Source organism: Symsagittifera roscoffensis, chromosome 8 (assembly GCF_963678635.1).
Source record: "Symsagittifera roscoffensis chromosome 8, txSymRosc1.1, whole genome shotgun sequence".
Taxonomy (NCBI): Eukaryota; Metazoa; Xenacoelomorpha; order Acoela; family Convolutidae; genus Symsagittifera; species Symsagittifera roscoffensis.
Window position 1 is genome coordinate 40,790,306 of NC_087069.1, and position 18,009 is coordinate 40,808,314.

General features: G+C 34.4%; 2 protein-coding genes across 2 annotated transcripts; both read right to left on the reverse strand.

The window, feature by feature from the left end:
* Nucleotides 1–566: 566 nt before the first annotated feature.
* Nucleotides 567–5,148, reverse strand: LOC134852842 (protein lin-7 homolog C-like). The gene is made up of 4 exons (XM_063868675.1): nt 4,957–5,148; nt 4,155–4,326; nt 2,675–2,803; nt 567–1,159 (listed from the first exon to the last, which is right to left on the reverse strand). The coding sequence occupies exons 1-4, from the start codon at nt 5,140–5,142 to the stop codon at nt 999–1,001; spliced, it is 648 nt and encodes a 215-aa protein (XP_063724745.1). The 5' UTR covers nt 5,143–5,148; the 3' UTR covers nt 567–998.
* A 2,906-nt stretch (nt 5,149–8,054) lies between these two features.
* LOC134853140 (thioredoxin-like protein 4A) lies at nt 8,055–17,388 on the reverse strand. The gene is made up of 2 exons (XM_063869091.1): nt 17,187–17,388; nt 8,055–8,559 (listed from the first exon to the last, which is right to left on the reverse strand). The coding sequence occupies exons 1-2, from the start codon at nt 17,379–17,381 to the stop codon at nt 8,326–8,328; spliced, it is 429 nt and encodes a 142-aa protein (XP_063725161.1). The 5' UTR covers nt 17,382–17,388; the 3' UTR covers nt 8,055–8,325.
* Between the last annotated feature and the right edge of the window lie 621 nt (nt 17,389–18,009).

The window sequence follows — 18,009 nt, forward strand, 5'->3', positions numbered from 1 at the left end:
ACCAAATAGGAAAAATTACATCATAACTTCAAATATATTTTTTTCCAGCTTTTAGAGAAAGACTTTCCAAAATGACGAAAATAAAATTTAATTGTACAAAATGCAATTAATATTTTGAATATATTTTGCAAAAAATGAAATAAAACTTAGCGAATAAACATGGATTTTTCTGCTGAAAATTCGGATCTTAACGACTAAAGCAATCGTTCAACCTTTTTTATAATAAGCAGTTATATAAAATAAAAGAGTACGTTGAACATCCTTTCATCAACAGAATCAATTGCAGTTGTTTTCAACTTGGCAATAATATTTCCCGATCAAAATTGAAAAACACCAAGAGGTAGATGCATACGTATATATAAATCGAAGACGAGTACAAACTTAAAATCAGATTTACACAATAAAGAAAAATTAAAATTTTGAATTTGATGCATTAGGCGATAAAAATTTTGAACAAAAATGCTAATTTATGCTTTTTGTGTTCATACTGACCAACGTCATTTCGAGGTCCAAATATTCCTTCAGATTTTTTTGACCCCAATTTTCCTAAACTGTTTCGCAAATTTAGTTTTCTTGGATAGTCATGTATGTTAAGTTTTTTGGATCGCTTGGTATGTCGCGCATAAATTAACATATGTAACGTAACTCTAAATTCTATAACGCCGAACATTTGTAATTATTTTGATTCTCAACCAATAAATCATCATTTTCTAAAAAGAAAAACGCAGAACACATGCGCATAAATGAAATTGAAGAAAGTCAAGGACAACAAACACTTTATCGCCCCCTCCCGATTATTTTACATGATTCAAAGTATCCAAGATTAATCACTGCATTTTCGTTTAACTATCAAAAAAGAATCGAAAAAAAGGAATAGGTGAAGGTGAAGATCCACGGTTTGTTTCTCCTGTTCGATTTTTCACCTTCATAAGATCCGACGAGTTTCACGCTATATTTCTTCAGAATTTCCTTTTTTAAAAAAAAAAAACGTTATTTTTCTATCGTCCCTTATTCCTGGGCATGGAGTTTCTTCCGAGCGATCCCTGCTGCTGCTGTTGAAGTGTCTGCTGATGTGCCGCCCTCTGTCTCTGTTTCTCAAATCTAGCCTCCATGTCTTCCAGCACTCGAGGAGTGTATCGCACTATCAACTTTACAACTCCTGAAACACGAAAAAATTTGAAAATGCAGCACAAAAATTTGATAGCAAAACACCTGGTTACCACAGACTGAATTTTTTTTTCATTACTGACATTTCGTTGACGTTCAAACTAAAGTTTTAAATGTTAAATGAAATTATGAACAAGACACTTGCTGTAGAAAACGAACGGTGTAGGCGGATTTCCTCTGTGAACAGCTTGGTTCGAATTGTTGAAATTGGCACGTTACACTAGCCCACCCAATTGTTAATAACTATTGCTTCTTTTGGTTTATGATTTTATGCGGCTTTCTTACTTACCAAAACGACATATCACAGAAAACATAGCCAACTGAAAGTTGGAAAAGAGTAATGAACGCAGGGAAACTGAAATAAAGAACTGACTTGTTTTTTCAAAAATCTTCAACTTTTGAATTTCGAAGAAAAAAATAGATGGCCTTGAAGCTCTTTAAATTTGTAGAACAGTTTATGATGGACACCTTTATGTTAAAATAAACCCAATTTGCGAAAACTGGATCAATAGGTAAAACATTTATTTCGCTGGGAAATCTGATAATTAATTTCCATTTTCTAACTTAGAGGTCGATCACGTTTTTCGTGACCTTTACCCCATTGCTGGTCGATAGTGGAGTTTGCCTTCCTCCTAACAATGAAAATGCACTTAACTTAAAAAGAAATCACAAGTCAGACCGCGAAAAATCAAAACAGCGTGAACAAATTTGAAGACATTTTCCTGAATAAAAAAAAATCAGCAAGACCTATATAAGACTACCCACTACGTTTATTACTCTTAACATTGCAATTAGCATAAAAAAGAAACAAAGCCAGTCAAAAACAGAGAAAAGGTTTCGAACAATTTATGATTGACCCTTTTTAGATTAAAAAAAATGACCCAATTTGAGATTAAGTATAATTTTTGTTTAGCTTTTTTTCGTGACTTTTACATTTGCTGTTCGCTAGTGGAGTTTGCTTTCCTTTTAACAAAGGAAATGAACTGAACTTAGCAAGAAATCAAGATTTTTCCTTAAAAAAATAATCCCGACCTAAAAAATGATTTTCATAAGATTTCACTCAATATCCCACCCCCACCCCCAAGAAAATAACAAACATAAGAAACTTTTTTTTAGCTCCTCAAATGACAAAAAATGATGCGACTGAAACGAAAAAAGGCTAATAACCTTTAAAGTGAAAAACAGCCAAGTCAACCAAAAAAAAAGATTGACTTTTTCTATCATTTTTCGAAACGATCAAAAAATACATTACGCTAAGGCTCTTCTATAAGTGTCTTGATTACGTTCATCGACGCTTAAAATTTTTTAACAGTTCTTCACGATATTTTGGGAAACTTTTAAAGATCTTGCAAACCAGTTGACCGGCTTTAATATTATTCATCAATTGACAATCATTTGAAAAGCAAGTTGCGTGAAAAGAAAACATCCTTGTTCAAGGTTCCTTACCCACTTCGTGCTCGATACAAAATTACACCGTTCAACAATTTTAATTTTACACTACACACACCTGAAGCGTCTTTCAGCAATTGGACAGCCGCTGTGTGACTTTCTCCTTCCACTGAAACTCCATTAACACTTAGCAACTGATCGCCTCTTCTCAATCCACCAACTCTGGCAGCCACTCCATTCGGGATTATCCTGCAAATTTTGAAGAAAATTACAAACATTTCGAGCACCCGCGGCTATTACCTCAAATCATCAAAGGTTGCGGGTTCGAATCCCTCTTCGGTCACGAGAGGGGTCCCAGCGTCATTCGCGTCCTCAAGGTGGAACCGGCTGCGGAAAATTGATGGCATCTTCCCCCAAGGGAAACAGACCTATGGCTGCATGGGAGGAGCTGGACCGGGGGCTGATTAGGAAAAAAAACAACCATATTGCAAACTTTTGGGGTCTTTTCAATTATTACCTCAAATTTATTTAATGGCGGATTACGTATAAATTGAATCGTGAAAAGAAAGGTTTGCAGACATATTCAAATTCAGCCAAGCAGATTCAAGCATTTTCATTCCGTTTTGCATACTTTAATGTTAGCGGCGAATTTAAGTGAAGTAAGTAAGTGAAACGTCCGATCTTCCTCTTTTTCCATCGGGCGAAAAACGGGTTTCTACATAGCAGGTGCATTTGAGATAATCAGGGGGTCCTGCAACTTCAACTTCTTATTCAAATCCTAAGGTTTTTGCTAGGGACCAATATTTGCTAGGGACCAATATTTTGCTAGGGACCAATATTAGGGATCCATATTTTCTCCCCCTAAATCTATTTGGGGGGGGGGGGGAATTGTACGGTTGCTCCTTTGCTAGAAATCACATTTAACTGTGATATGTTACAATAGGTTGTACTTTTGAGTAAAGAGCATGCATCAAATTTGACAACTATAATGCATAATATAGCCACTTCATTTTCATTCAATTGTATATGCAGTTTTTGTAAATACGTTACTCTGCGAATGAAATGTTATTCAAAAATTCAACATGTACATTTCTTTTACCAAAAAATTTGGCTCTTGAAATAAATTATAAATACTGTTAGAAGTATAGCAAAAAACTATCCAGCTACATAACTTGCCTTTGCCATTTAATGTAATATATAACCCAGTTGCGGATTTAGAGGTGGGGCGTACGCCCCCCCCCCCCCTTATGGGTTCAACCCCCTAACCAACCAAAGGGTTCTTCCCCCTTCCCTCTTTGGATCTATTATATGACATCCATTTTAAAAAGTGCCCAAACACGGCAATTTTTAACTGTTTGTTTTTTCTTCAAAATTTTGCCTGCGGCTCAAAAAAATTTAGTCAAAATAGGGTCTTTACAGTGTTCCATGAACGTTTGGAAAATAAATTTTGACGACCTAAAAAAGTCGACATAATTTTCGAAAAAACTTAGAAAATCCAACCCCCCACCCCCCGCGAAAAAAATAGATCCTGAGTTGTACATTCATATATAAATGTCTTGTACTTCTCTCTCCACTATCCAAATTCAAAACTAAGGCTTTCCTGCTGATGTATATAGGAGAGTTCTGCTCCTTGCCGCCCATGATGTTGAATCCAAATCCCTCTTCTGTCACTGGCAGCTGCACCACTCTCGGGTGGGCATGGCCCTCACTGGCTGCAAAGGCGGCCACTGTCGCTTTAGCTGTGGCATTTGCCCGGATTTCCTCGTTGCCCTGAAGATACAAAGCACTGTACACAAAAAAACTTCGTTTTTTCAGCTTTGTTAAATTTTGGAGTTTTTTTGGCATTTCAGCTTCACGTGAGGTGCAGCAGGTAGTAATATGATAATTATGTAACAATGTACATAATTTTAACATGTTACATAAACCGGAAATCCGCAGACACCAACTTAAAATATATGCTGTGAGTGCCGGCTGGTTAATTTAATCGGTTTATTATCAGTTAGTTAGTTCGTAACTTTTTCTACCCTCATGCTAAGAGAAAACACTCCGGGTGTTGTCAGAACATACTGATCATAAATATTTGGAACCGGTGTATGATAAAAAAAGGCTCCTTTTTCCCATCTGCGAATTTTTTCATGTAAAATTTCTGTTCACATCCGGTGCAGCAAAATGAAACGTACTACTCTTAAAACCGATCCATACACTGGTTGAAGAAAAAAAATCATTTCAAAACAATATCAGAATCAAACTACTACAAGAAATGACTCGCATACTAATCGGCCGACTTTCAAACATATCTTTCGAAAAAAAACAAGGACCGGCTGGGACTTCGAACCCAGACCTATGGACCTTCAAGCGCAGAGCATGTCAACTTAGTCTAATGAGCAAACAATCATTTACCTGCACTTCAACTGTCTGGTAAACGTGCTCATAAACTTCTCTGACTGCATTGAAAAAGGGACTCTCTAGAACAGAAATTAGCGCATCTGCCTTAGCCGGATTGAGTTCGTTATTGTGCTTCAGTTTGTGTAGAAGATCAACTGCTAAATTCACCTCACTCTGCAAATCGATCGAAGTTTGAGACATTGAGGCTAATCTGAAAAACGAAATACTAGTACATTATTTCATTCATGGCAGATGAATTCAAACAGTTTTTCGCCATTTTCATTTTATAGCATTGATTTAGTAAAAATAAGTGTTTAAAAGTGTACAGTGCTGATTTAAATTATTCGGACAAAACGAACATAACTTGAATTTTCAAACGCGTTTTTCTCAAATTTGGTTAACATTAGACAAAAAATGAAGATAACAAAAGTTGCTTAGAATTTCACCAGAATTAATATGGTGCCATTTTTTCTCCGAAATTCTTAACAAAAATTTTACCCCAAAAATGGGTCAATTTGGCTTTTTTCAATTAATCAAGAATTACGCTGAAACTACTTTCTTAATTGATAAGAAAATTATATCACAGGAAGCCTCTTACGCAGCTCAACAAAGTTTAAGAAGGGTTAAATCTCCAAAAACCAGTATAAGAGAAAAAATTTTCACTTGATAGTCAATAAATGTGATTTTTACTATATAAAACCCAGAATCTCTGTTAAAAAATAAATTTTAAACAATTTGCGCAAATTTTTGGAGACTTAACCCTTCTTAAACTTTGTTGAGCTGCGTAAGAGGCTTCCTGTGATATAATTTTCTTATCAATTAACAAAGAAGTTTCCGCGTATTTCTTGATTAATTGAAAAAAGCCAAAATGACCCATTTTTAGGGTAAAATTTTTGTTGAGAATTTCGGCGAAAAAATTGCACCATATTAATTCTGGTGAAATTCTAAGCCACTTTTGTTCTTTTCACTTTTTGTCTAATCTCAACCCAATTTGAGAAAAACGCGTTTGAAAATTCAAGTTATGTTCGTTTTGTCCGGATAATTTAAATCAGCACTGTACTATAATCAACTTTGTTCTTAGCCCTTAAAAAAATCGAAAATTTTAGTCTAATTGCAAAAGCACCGGCCAATCATAATTAACGAAACATTCTAATAAAATTGCATTATCATCAACCCACGGTAGTGTTCGTTAGTCAGTTAGATTTTCATTTAATTTTATGAGTAAATTTCCAAGTAGAGCCAACAGAATATGGGATAGGAGTCAATGAACGTACGCAACAGAAAAAAACTGATTTATTTTTTGAAAAAACCTCAATTTTGAGTTTCAAAAAAAATAGATGGTCTTGACGCTGTTTGAATTTCTAGAACAATTTATGACCGACACTTTTTAGATGAAAATATCCCAATTTGAGAAAACTGGACCAATAAGTAAAATTTTTATTTCGCTGGGAAATCTGAAAATTTAATTCTTAACTAGAAGTCGATCACGTTTTTTGTGACCTGTTCACATTCGCTGTTCGAAAGTGGAGTTTGCCTTCCTTTTAATAAAGAAGAAGAATTGAACTTGGAAAGAAATCAAAAGTCAAACCGCGAAAAAGTAAATTTGAGCCTCAACAAATTTGAAAACTTTATCTGAAAAAAAAACGAAAGAAAAAAATCATCGCGACCTATATAAAGGTCTGAACTACGTTCAAAGACTCTTATAAAATGACAAACAAACATTAAGTCTAAATTTCAGACATTAATTCTAGCAAAAAAATTTATTTCAATAAAATCATTGTCAAGATGCAACTAACCGATAGTCGCATGGCTTTTCTGAATCGACCAAATCTCAAACTAATGATAGAAACTAGCCATAATTGGGCTACTTAATAAACTAAGTTAACACTTAAATTGTTATCAAACACCTCCTTTCAAACCCACACGATGTCAGAAAACCAAACACCGATCAACCGAATATGTCTTAAAACATAGCTGTTATTTTTTTAGAACAACAAATAACTAAAATTTATAGGTTAGCTAACTAGTAAACAAATACGGTAGACATCTTGGCCTATTTTAATCGCGGTATAGCTCAATATCAGCTATTTGAAAGACAATTTAAAAATTGATATCAGTAATTGAGAAAAAAAGGCAGGAATTAAGGAGAAATTTGGAACCAATTTTTAGACAATTTCGGATTACCCACTTTTCGGTTTGGTAGCTATTACACCTGACGTTTAATGACAGGACCGCCAAGTTGGCATTTAATCACAAAAACGGAGGTTGTTAAAAGTGATTGTTGTCTCGATTTAAGTCAATATTTGTAGACTTGCCTTTCAATCAATTAGACGTCACTACATATCCCTTTATAATCCAACCAACTAACCAACAACCTCCCCGCCCACACCGATATTCAATCTAAATTAACTTCGAAAAAGAAAGTGAAATAAACTAATATAAGGCTTTTTAAATCACAAACTAAATAAACTCATTAAACTAAAGCAGCTCAATCACACAATTCCCCTGTTATTTCATCATTCAAAATTCACAGATCTATTTAAAGCAATGGGTTGACGAGGCGGGTGGGGGGTATAGCAACTCTGGTTGCTAAACGTTTTCAAAAAGTCCCCTCATTGGTACATCCATGTTTGGTGGTTAAACTTTTCTGATGGCACTTATCTGTACTTAATTTGAGAGTGGAGCTCGCGACAAAACAAACCCGCAATTTTCTGTTCAAAACCTTGCAAAGAATGTTCAACAACGTCATTTTTCGCCTGTTTTTTTTTCAGAAATTTTCATTAGGCGCTTAAATTTTTGGCAGAATATGGTCTTAGGGAGCTCGAAATAGGGAGGAGAGAGTTCAAGTAATAACTTTCAGCTAATCAGATTCGAGCATAGTACTTGCAGGTCTTACTGCTTGAATTTCTCATTTAATATTAGGGAGAAGATTGTTCACTTGGTATACCTAGGGGGAGATTGTTCACATGAACCCGAAAACCAATTTGGTTGACCTTTAAACAAGTTCGACACAATTTCGAACACATTTTTGATATATCCGTTTGATAAACCACCTCTCTTTTAAAGCTTTAATGATCCCAAATTTATTTTTAAACGTCCAGAAAAGATGCTACTTCAAATCTATATTTGAAACTACTACATCAAAATTAGATAATTGCGAGGAAAAACAAAAAGAATAAAATTATAAGGTGTCAGAATAAATCAACCAACGATTGATTTAAAATGCAATAATCTCCTTCGTGATAAAATATCATCGATGTCCATTGGTTAGTTAACGAAGTACGCACAACATTTAAAGTGGCAATTCCTCCTTCGAGTTTCCAGGTTAGGAGTTCAGGAATGTTCCGTTGAAAATAATTCGATAACAAACGCGAGATCACCAACTCAGTATCTGTACTTGGTTGAATAATCTTTCGGAGAAATGACCAAGCCTCTTCCTTTCCTCGCTCCTCTGTACACTGTCTCAATAATATCAATGAACTCTTGCTTGTTTTCTATGGCCCAGTTTATTTTGTTGTTGTTTCCTGTTCCCAGATCAATCATGATGTGTTTGTTGCGATAGAAAAACATGACAGTACAGGGATCGTATAATTCGTACATTTTGTTGAAGTCTGGCACCTGAAAAACATTTGTAAAATAATTCTGAAAAATTGCACTAATTTTGTTAGAGGCGACGATGTTCTTCACACAGAAGCGAAGCTGAGCTTCGCACTACTAGCGATACAAAGTTTAAGATATAAATAGCATGAAGCTCGAGAAAAAAGAGGAATTCGAACTAGAAAAAGGAGAAAATAATGCTTTTTTCAAAAAAGGTTAATATGTTTAATCTTATTTAAGTGTTTTAAAAGGGTTCCTTGACTTTGAGCATTGGAAATTTGTGTCCTACTCCGAATTAAAGCCAACACCCAATAAGCTGAAATCCAACCGAAAAAAAAATCGGCGAAAAACCTTTTCGGAGAAAATTGCAAGTATCGTCTACATAAGACCCACGAGTGTCAGCTGATGGTGTGCATCCTTGACCGGAATGTATAAGACAGCTGGACTGAGATTTCTGGAACATTTTCATTCTGTTATGGTTGAGACAGAAAAGAGGTGTTTTTAACGTGAACTTTCTGATAACATTGTGTGAATGACCGCTTGAGGTTTTCCATGACTATGATTATTCTTTTAGGTCATATCTTAATTTTTTGGATTTCAGTTCTGTTTTACTTCTGATAACGTGAAAGCTGCAAGAGGCCCCACATAAGTTATTGAAGGCCTCATAAGGTTGCGAGTAGAAGAGTAATTAATTAGACTTATTTTTTTTCTCGATCAGAGGACGAACAGAGAATATCGATGGCAGCTGACGGCCTCGCCTCGAATTGGCGCATGTGAGTAGTACAGAGAGCCACTTAAGGCCTCTGAACTATTACTTCTCCAAACCAGGATACGCTGCGGGAAAACCTCATTCGAGAACAGAACTAAAGTGTTGGTCGATCGTCAGAAAACATTGCAGCAAACAGTCGCTCTCTTTCAATGACCTTCTAGAAATATTCTGTCTGCAAATAAAGGCCAAAAATTTGAAACTTTTTCCTGCCCTTTATCGTGTGATTGTTACTTAAGTTACAAACAAGACTTATTTGCTGCTTTAATGTGAATATGAGCGTGGATATCATGGATATAATGGAATGTTTGATACCTTCAAGGATCAATCAGGGATGGTAAGCCTAATCAAAAGCTTGCTGAGAGAATTCGATTCTTAAAAATCGAAATTACTTGAAAAAGAAAAAAGAATTGCATATCTTGAAAATTATGTTTCACAAACGGATAACACTCAGAGTCAGGATTTCGTCTATATTTGTAATGAAATGAAAGATTTAAAAAAACGTCTAGTAAAAACAGAAACGTACAATAGCAAGGATATAATCTGTGAATAATCCTCCGGAAATGAAAGGTGAAAACCTTAGTGAGAGTATTTGCGCCTTTTTTCAAGGTGAACTCCAGTCGGATGTTACCCCTACCGGTATTAAAGCCTGTCATTATCTGAGTAAAGCGAACAATTCTACAATAATCGTTGAATTTGATTTTTTTTCATCAGAAAAATTTCTTGTGGAGGTCCGAGAGACAATTATTCAACCTTAAAATTAACAACGAAAAACCAGTGTACTTCACTGAACGTCTCCCTCCCCGCAACCGTAATATACTCAATTTAGCTAGAGATCAGGGTATCACAGCTGTGACTAACGATTGCGAAGTGCAGCTTATTGTACTAAATGAAAATGGTGGGTTACATTTCGGCCTGTTTATTCATCAAAACATATTGAGCAGCTAAAAGGGTTGTTGTTTAAATGCAAAATCGGCAATCCAGCGTGCCCGGTGTCAATTCGGCAATTAATGGAGCACGTGTATCCAGTACTAATGGTGAACTTACTCAGCGCTATAACACTGATAGAAAACGGTCATGTTAAGTCGTCTACAGGCTACACGCCTGAAGGAAAATCTGTTAACTGTAAAGAATAAATAACATGGTCAATGAGAAGATTTTTCTTAGTAAAATCACAGCCTTTGGCAGACAGTTTACTTTCTTCCTATGAAGATGGAAAAAAAATCATTAAATGTTAGAAATAATTTTGAAATTCTCTCTCGTAACATCAGATCTCTTTCGAAAACTGTTGACGCTCTTTCATACTACTTGCCATCAAATAACCCTAACCCGTCAGCTATTGATTTGAGTGAAACTTTTCAAACAAATGAAACATAATATTTTAAAATTGATAGCTATCAATCATTCTTTGCATCACCTTTCAAAAACAAAGCATGCGGTGTAGCAATTTTTGTCTAAAATTACTTAGATGTGATTTTGGTCAAATTAGACTTTAATGCGGGTTTTGACCTTATCTTGCTGAACATTAAACATAAAAAAGACATAAATGTCTCGGTTGCTGCCATTTATAATTATCCGAGTATCAAAACAACTGATTTTAATGATTATGAGGACGTTCTTGAAAAATTATCCTTCAAGGGAAAAAACAATTATCTTGTGTGAGATATTAAAATCGACACAAAAATCGAAAACAAATTAACGCGCAGTTCATGCATTCGAACCAATCTTATGGGTTTTCTTCAACTATAAAATTGTTCTGACGAGAATAGGAGACACTCGAGAGAGTTGCATTGACCATGTTATGACTAATCGAGATGAGACCAATGAAAACACATATAGTACCTTGTGATATGATTGATCATTAAAAACTTTCACATGTCACCAGCTTAGTTCTAGTGCCTGACAACAGTAGACCTCCTTTTTGTCGGGCGTAGGGATGTTGGTAAAATTTCGGATGCTGATACAGTCTGCAAATTTCTTTACAAATTGAAGGATCGTTTGGATAAAAATGATTGGAATAGTAACGATATAGATTATTCAGTCTATTCAACAACAACGGAATTGCAATCCAACATAAATAGGTTTTAGCCTACGAGAAAATATAATTCAAAATCAAAGTTTTCCCAAAATCCCTGGTTTGACACCGCGATAAAAAACCTTGTTCGCAAAAGGCAAAAAACGCATAAAACTTTCATGCGTGTTGAACTTAGGGCTGACAATGGACGCTACGAAAGCGTTCGAAACCAGACAAATAAACTGATAGCGGATACTCAAAAAGCGTATCAGCGTGTTAAATTTGATAGATTACTTACAGACTAAAATCAGGAGTTCAAAAATGTTAAGAGACTGCGTGACCTAACATAAAAAACAATGACTGTCAGTTAGATGCAGACAAACAAACGAATACTTTTAAAGCATATGACAGGATATGAACAAAAAAAACAGTAATGTTTTGTTTTCAACCAATTTGCCAGAATTAACAAATTTCATGTTTCTTTTCCCTGTAGAAACTTCAGAAAATTTTCAAATAATTAAATCATTAAATAACTCGACCGCTAAAGGTATTGACGGCATCAACAACATATTTTTGGAACTTTTATCTACCGCTCTATCGGAATATTTATCTGTTTTTTTTTTAAATTGCGTTTTTTTTTTTAAATTGCGAATACTGTTCCGATTCATAAGTCTGGTGAAAAATCAAGGAAATGTAATTTCCGTCCAATATCTCTTTTGACTGCCCTCAGTAAAAAAAAACTAGAGAAAAATAATATCCCTCAGAATAAAATCTTTAATTGATAAAAACAAAATCTTATGCGATTCCGAATTTGGGTTAAGACAAAACAATTCATCGGTCCATGCAGTTCTTAAAATTGACAGAGTCCATCAAGAAGAAAATTGACGAAGGATATAAAGTTTGCAGCGTTTTTTTTTCAGATTTAAGTAAAGCTTTGGATACAAAATAACAACAACAACAACAGAAAGACTTAAATTCCTTCGATGAAGGTATAAAGAAATGTAATAACAAAATCAAATAATTAAATGGTATATAATCTTGACTGTATGGGCATCACGGGAGTTGTTGTCGACCTAATTAATTCTTATCTCAGCAAACGTAAACAATTCGTTGCTATTGGAAAAAAAATTCGCAGACTTCACAATTGATAGGGGTTTCGCAGGGTTAATTTTTGAGTCCTTTCCTTTTTTATTATAAAATTATATGGCAAGTTGTTTTCCGACACTAAATGCATCTGTGGGTTTGTATGCAGATGATAGCTCTGTAAATGTTTATTCAAAACAAGGCCCGAAAATTTAAATTAACAAAGTGCTTTCAAAACGTCCACTTTGTTAAAAGTCAATCGTCTGAGTCTAAATACTACGAAAACTTATTTTGTGAAATTCAATGCAAATCGCTCAGAAAACAAAAATGAAATTGATGCATACACATTAACGGAAGTGGATTGGTTAAAAAATTCAGGTTTACATATAGATAATCGATTGAAACTTCAATACCACGTATCAACTGTGTGCAATAGAATTTCGAAATGGGTAGGATTTCTAAGATTTTCCAAACATTATTTAAATCAATCTCAGAGACTTAATTACTATAATTGCTACATTAAACAGATTACCGAGTATGGAATAATTGTTTATGGTTGCGTTTCTAGAACCTAATTTTTTACTCCAAAAAGCGCGCTACGCAAAATTTACAGTAACCATTTAAGTTTCCAACTGACAGTTTGTTCCAGCAATCGAACTATTTGAACTATAAGCTCGTAAACTGTTACAATACACCGCAGAAACTATCACACCTCGTTATTTTAACCCGCATTGTATCGTCACTCGAAATCGTAAATTGTGTATGCAACCTACTTTTTACTGTAGAACTGAATGCGAATAGAGCTCTTAAAGTTTTTAACAATTTCTTCGGACTAGAAGTTTTGCCGTTAACTAACTTATCCCAATATATCAAAAAAAACGTAAACTCAAAGCATTTATTTGCTGCCTGGTTATTTGATTTATTCAAAAAGCTTCCTTTACTGATAGAAAGAGACAATGAAACTGCCACCAGTGAATACCCGAAACTGTTGCAAAACAAATTGATGATCATCACAATGATGAGCGAGATTTATGTAGTAAACGCAAAAAATATGAACAATTCGAGCACTACGCCGACAAAGCTTAAGTCGACAACCATGAAGCCGTAAAATCATCAGCAAAAAAATGATGAATTTCTTTAATTGTGCATACAATGGTTAGAACTGTAGGTATACCATATACCAGTAGCTACTGGCATTAGTAGCCAGTAGTTGAAAATAAAATGTTAAAAAATGTTGCATGTCAGCAGCGCATATGATTCTAGTGATAGTGCTAAGCAAGTTTTTAACTTAAAAAACTATTTTCGCTACTAGCAAGCGTCAAAAGAGCAAAAGTTTTTTCATACAATCAACCGATGTGTTTGCAATCAATTAGATGTGCTCAAATTCGTTTGTACTTAATTACCTTCTTGTGCAAGTTTGAAACGAATAATTACAAGAAAACGATATATTCAGTAGAGTATAAGAGAAACTCCAAGAAAACGATATATTCAGTAGAGTATAAGAGAAACTCCTCTGGCAGCAACTAAAAACGACCCATATAATTAGAAAATTTGGTTGTTAAAAAATAACCGAGAATAAAGATCGGAAAACGTAAAACATAGCCAACAGATAGTAGGAATAACGTCAGTGAACTCAACCTCCAAAAACATGACAGACAAAGATTTCACATTTTGGAGTTGCAAAGAAAAAACATATCGCCTCAAAGTTATACAGAAAAAAATTACAAAAACATCAACTTTTGAATTAAAAAAAAAGTGTAAAAACAAAAAAGGTCAAACAGCGGAAGGCTTTAGCGACTACTGCTTTGACGGATTGAAAAAAAAAAACACGATAGCTATGTCAATGTCTTCAACTTGTTTATGGAGACGTCATCATTGAACAGAATGAAAAGTTTCGGCATGGAAACCAAGAATTTTGCCTAGAACAGAGAAAAATTTCAAAATTTGCATAAACTTTGTTATGAAAACCTTTGATCAGAGCTTCTAACTAACTAAAAAAAAACTTTTTACTAATTTGACTTAGACTAAAGGTCCACATTTGTAGTATAAAATAATCAATTTAGAACAACATTAGCGTATAGACGGGCGCCGATCGACAGGCTGAAAAGGAAAGGTCAATTACAAAGGACCCTTCTGTCAAAGGACTGTCTATGCACAGGTTGGATCGAACCATACCAACGCGATATCAATGCATCAGCTCACAATTTAAGATTTAGTTCAGTCAGCTTTTATATCAACTAGAAACTAAAAATCTGGAGACTCAATTAAACCTACCCTCTTAGATTATTGCACTAATATAATCATGGACGCTATTTTTATTTTTCAGTATTTTATAGAACCGGATGCATAGAACTGCTCTTCAAAGGAGTGCAACATTTATCATAGTTTCTATAAAATTTACTGTCTCGCAGTATGATTCATTTCGTTTTTCGCTTAGTTTTTGCTACTAGTTTCTGAGTTGTTTAATTGGAGCCTGGCACTGCCCCTTCAGCAAACCCAAAACCTAGTGGAATGCAAGAACCGTAACTCACTTTGAGAATTCGTTGTTGGTCTTCCAGGGTTTACAAGCTTTCACAAAACTTGAAAGCAAGTAATCCTCGAATTAGCAAAAATTCGTCTACCTCTTGAGATTCGAACCTGCGTCCTAGAGATTAAGAGTCTCATACACTAACCACTATGCCACAGAAGCTTAATAGGTACCATTAACCACTCAGTCTTAAATACAGCAGAGCAGATCCTATGCAATTTCCAACGCTACAGTGAAATTTCTAAATAAGTGAACACTTTTATTTGCGAGTTAGGTTAGAAAAAAGAAGGTTCGTAATAACACACTAAGCTGATCGCAAGTGTGAAAAACTTAACCAACAGATAGTTGGAAAAGAGTCAACGAACACACGTAAACAGAAAAAAATAGTGAATGGTTTTTTAAAACTTAAACTTTGAATTTCAACAATTTTTTATGATTGAAAAGTTTTTGAAAATATTTAACCCAATTTGAGAAAGCCGGATCAATTTTTCATTAAGCTGGAAAAATCTTAAAATTAATCTCTACCTTCAAAAGGAAGCCTTCCACTTTTTCATGCCATTTCCGCTTTCGTATTTGGAGAGCGCAGGTTGCCTACTTTTTAGCAAATGAACTTATATTGAACTCAAAAAAGGCGTATACGCATAAGTGCATTCATATATTCATTAATATGTATGAATTAAAATGAACTTTTTTCTGAGAACAAACATAGCCAACAGACAGTTGAAGAAGAGTCAAAAATCTGTAAAATTTGAATTTTCTAAATTCAAGAAAAAAAAGATAGCCTTAAAGCTCTTTGAATTTCTGGAAAAAATTACGATTGAGCCTTTTTTGCAAAATTAACAATGCATCAGCTAACGATTTAAGATTTAGTTCAGTCAGATTTTATATCAACTGGAGACTAAAATCTAGAGACTCAATTGAACCTACCCTCACGTTTTTCCTGAGCTTTACACTTTTGCGGTTCGATAGTGGAATTTGCCCTCCTTTTAACGAAGGAAATGGGCTGAACTTAAAAAAAATCAAATACCAAACCGCCAATAAATTTGAGTCCAAAGTTTTTAAAAATTTTCTGAAAAAAAGACGGGAAAAAAATCATTTATAACAGTCTGGACTACGCTCATCGACTCTTAATCAAACAAAAAAAACCACTAAGACATATAAGAGTCTCTTAAGACCTATCTAATAGTCTCTCGAATGAGAAAAAATAAGCCCCGCCTCTACTACTGGTCAAACAACAAACTTGCGACCCTAACTGGCATTTATAAATATAATTAGAACATAGCCAAATGACAATTGGAAAAGAGTAATGAACGCAAGGAAACAAAAAACTTCAACTTTTGATTTTTAAAGAACAAATATACACCCTTAAAGCTCAAGAGTTTCATGAACAATTTACGATATGTGCTTTTTTGATAGAACTAACCAAATTTGAGAAAACTGGATCAAAAGATGAAATTGCGGTTTCGCTGGGAACTTTGATACTTAATTTCATTTTTCGAAAAAAGAAGTTGATCACGTTTTTCGTGACCTTTACACTTTTGCTGTTCGTAGTGGAAATTCACAAGTCAAATCGCGAAACATCAAAATTGAACGTCAACAAATTCCAGAATTTTTCCTGAAAAAAAAAACAAATTTCAGCAAGAGTACTATAAAAGAGTACTCACTTCGTTCAATATTCTCAAAAACATAGCCAACAAACAAAAAAGTGAGAATGAATTTCTGGTACGAAAATTGATTTTCTAGTGGATTAGTTTTTGTACCTGAAATTCATCCACAATTTTTTGTACCATTTCCGCTTTTTAAATTGGAGAGCGTAAATTGTCTGCCTTTTAGTTTAAAAAAATGATTTAAACTTATAAGAAAATCCCAAATCCAAACCGCGTAAAGTCAAGTTTGAGAGTGAACAACTTTTGGGACTTCTTCCTGACATAAGAATCTTTACTATGTTCATTGACACTTAAACGTACCGTGTTATTATTTTTTCCAACCGCCCCCCTAAAGGAGGTGGGAAGAAACTATGACGTAAGGTGTTCTTGTTTAGCCGATTTTGACTACATCAAAGAAAGCTCGAATGGGGTTAAATGTGCTATCAAACTGGTCGTGACTCGAAATCCAAAAAAGAAGAAACTGAAACTGGACAGAACTTTCAACCCCGATGCACTTTGTTTGAATGTCGGAAAAAAATATAATCTCCACAAGAAAACGGTATTTTAATAAAATTTGATAACTTTTACCTTTGATAATAAATAAGCACAAACCTCGGTTATGTCAACAACATAAAGAGCAGCAAAATTTTTCACTTTCTCCGATATTCTATAAAGAGTCTCGTCCATTTTCATACAAACAGGGTCCCAATCATGTCCAAATCGTATAACCACTACTCTGTCCTCTTCGCCTAATATCGCTTGATCGACCTGCCAGCCATTGTTTAAATGCGGGATCATGTAAGACATTTCGAAGCAATCTGAAAAAAAAAAATTCGTTTTTCTTTTTTTAAGATTTGAATTAATGGCGTGTATGACACTTTTAATGATTCTTGAACATTTTGTAAAGATTAGTTTAGAGTTTTAAAACCTGAAGATGCACTAAAAAAGTGTGAAAACGTTTGTTTGCATTTATAATTTTAACGCGTTCTCAATTTGTAAATTAAGATCATTGAAAGACTATTCAAAGATTACGCCCTATAGGGTATTCGCTAACCTGATAAGTGCATCGAAGAAAAAAATCTTTTTGAACAACTTTTCTTAATAATTTGAAATTCGATCAGTGGTTTTGAAGAATAAGGGTAAGCAAGCAATCATAAGAAAACTACTACTACCACTACTGAAAGAATTAATTCCCTTATAACTTATAAGGCAAGTTTATGATGAAAATACAATTACAAATCAGGATGTGCGAAAACTAAAATTGCAAACCAGCATCCACGAGCATACAATTGCAAACCAGCATCCAAAAATTCCCTGATGCGAACATTAACCAAGAACCAGTTGGTCAGAATGAAGGAAGTTTTCGGCTTGGATTTAAATTTTCACCATTTCGAAGCGATCCATTCATGCCTGTTTTTTCTCGACTACTGAAAAT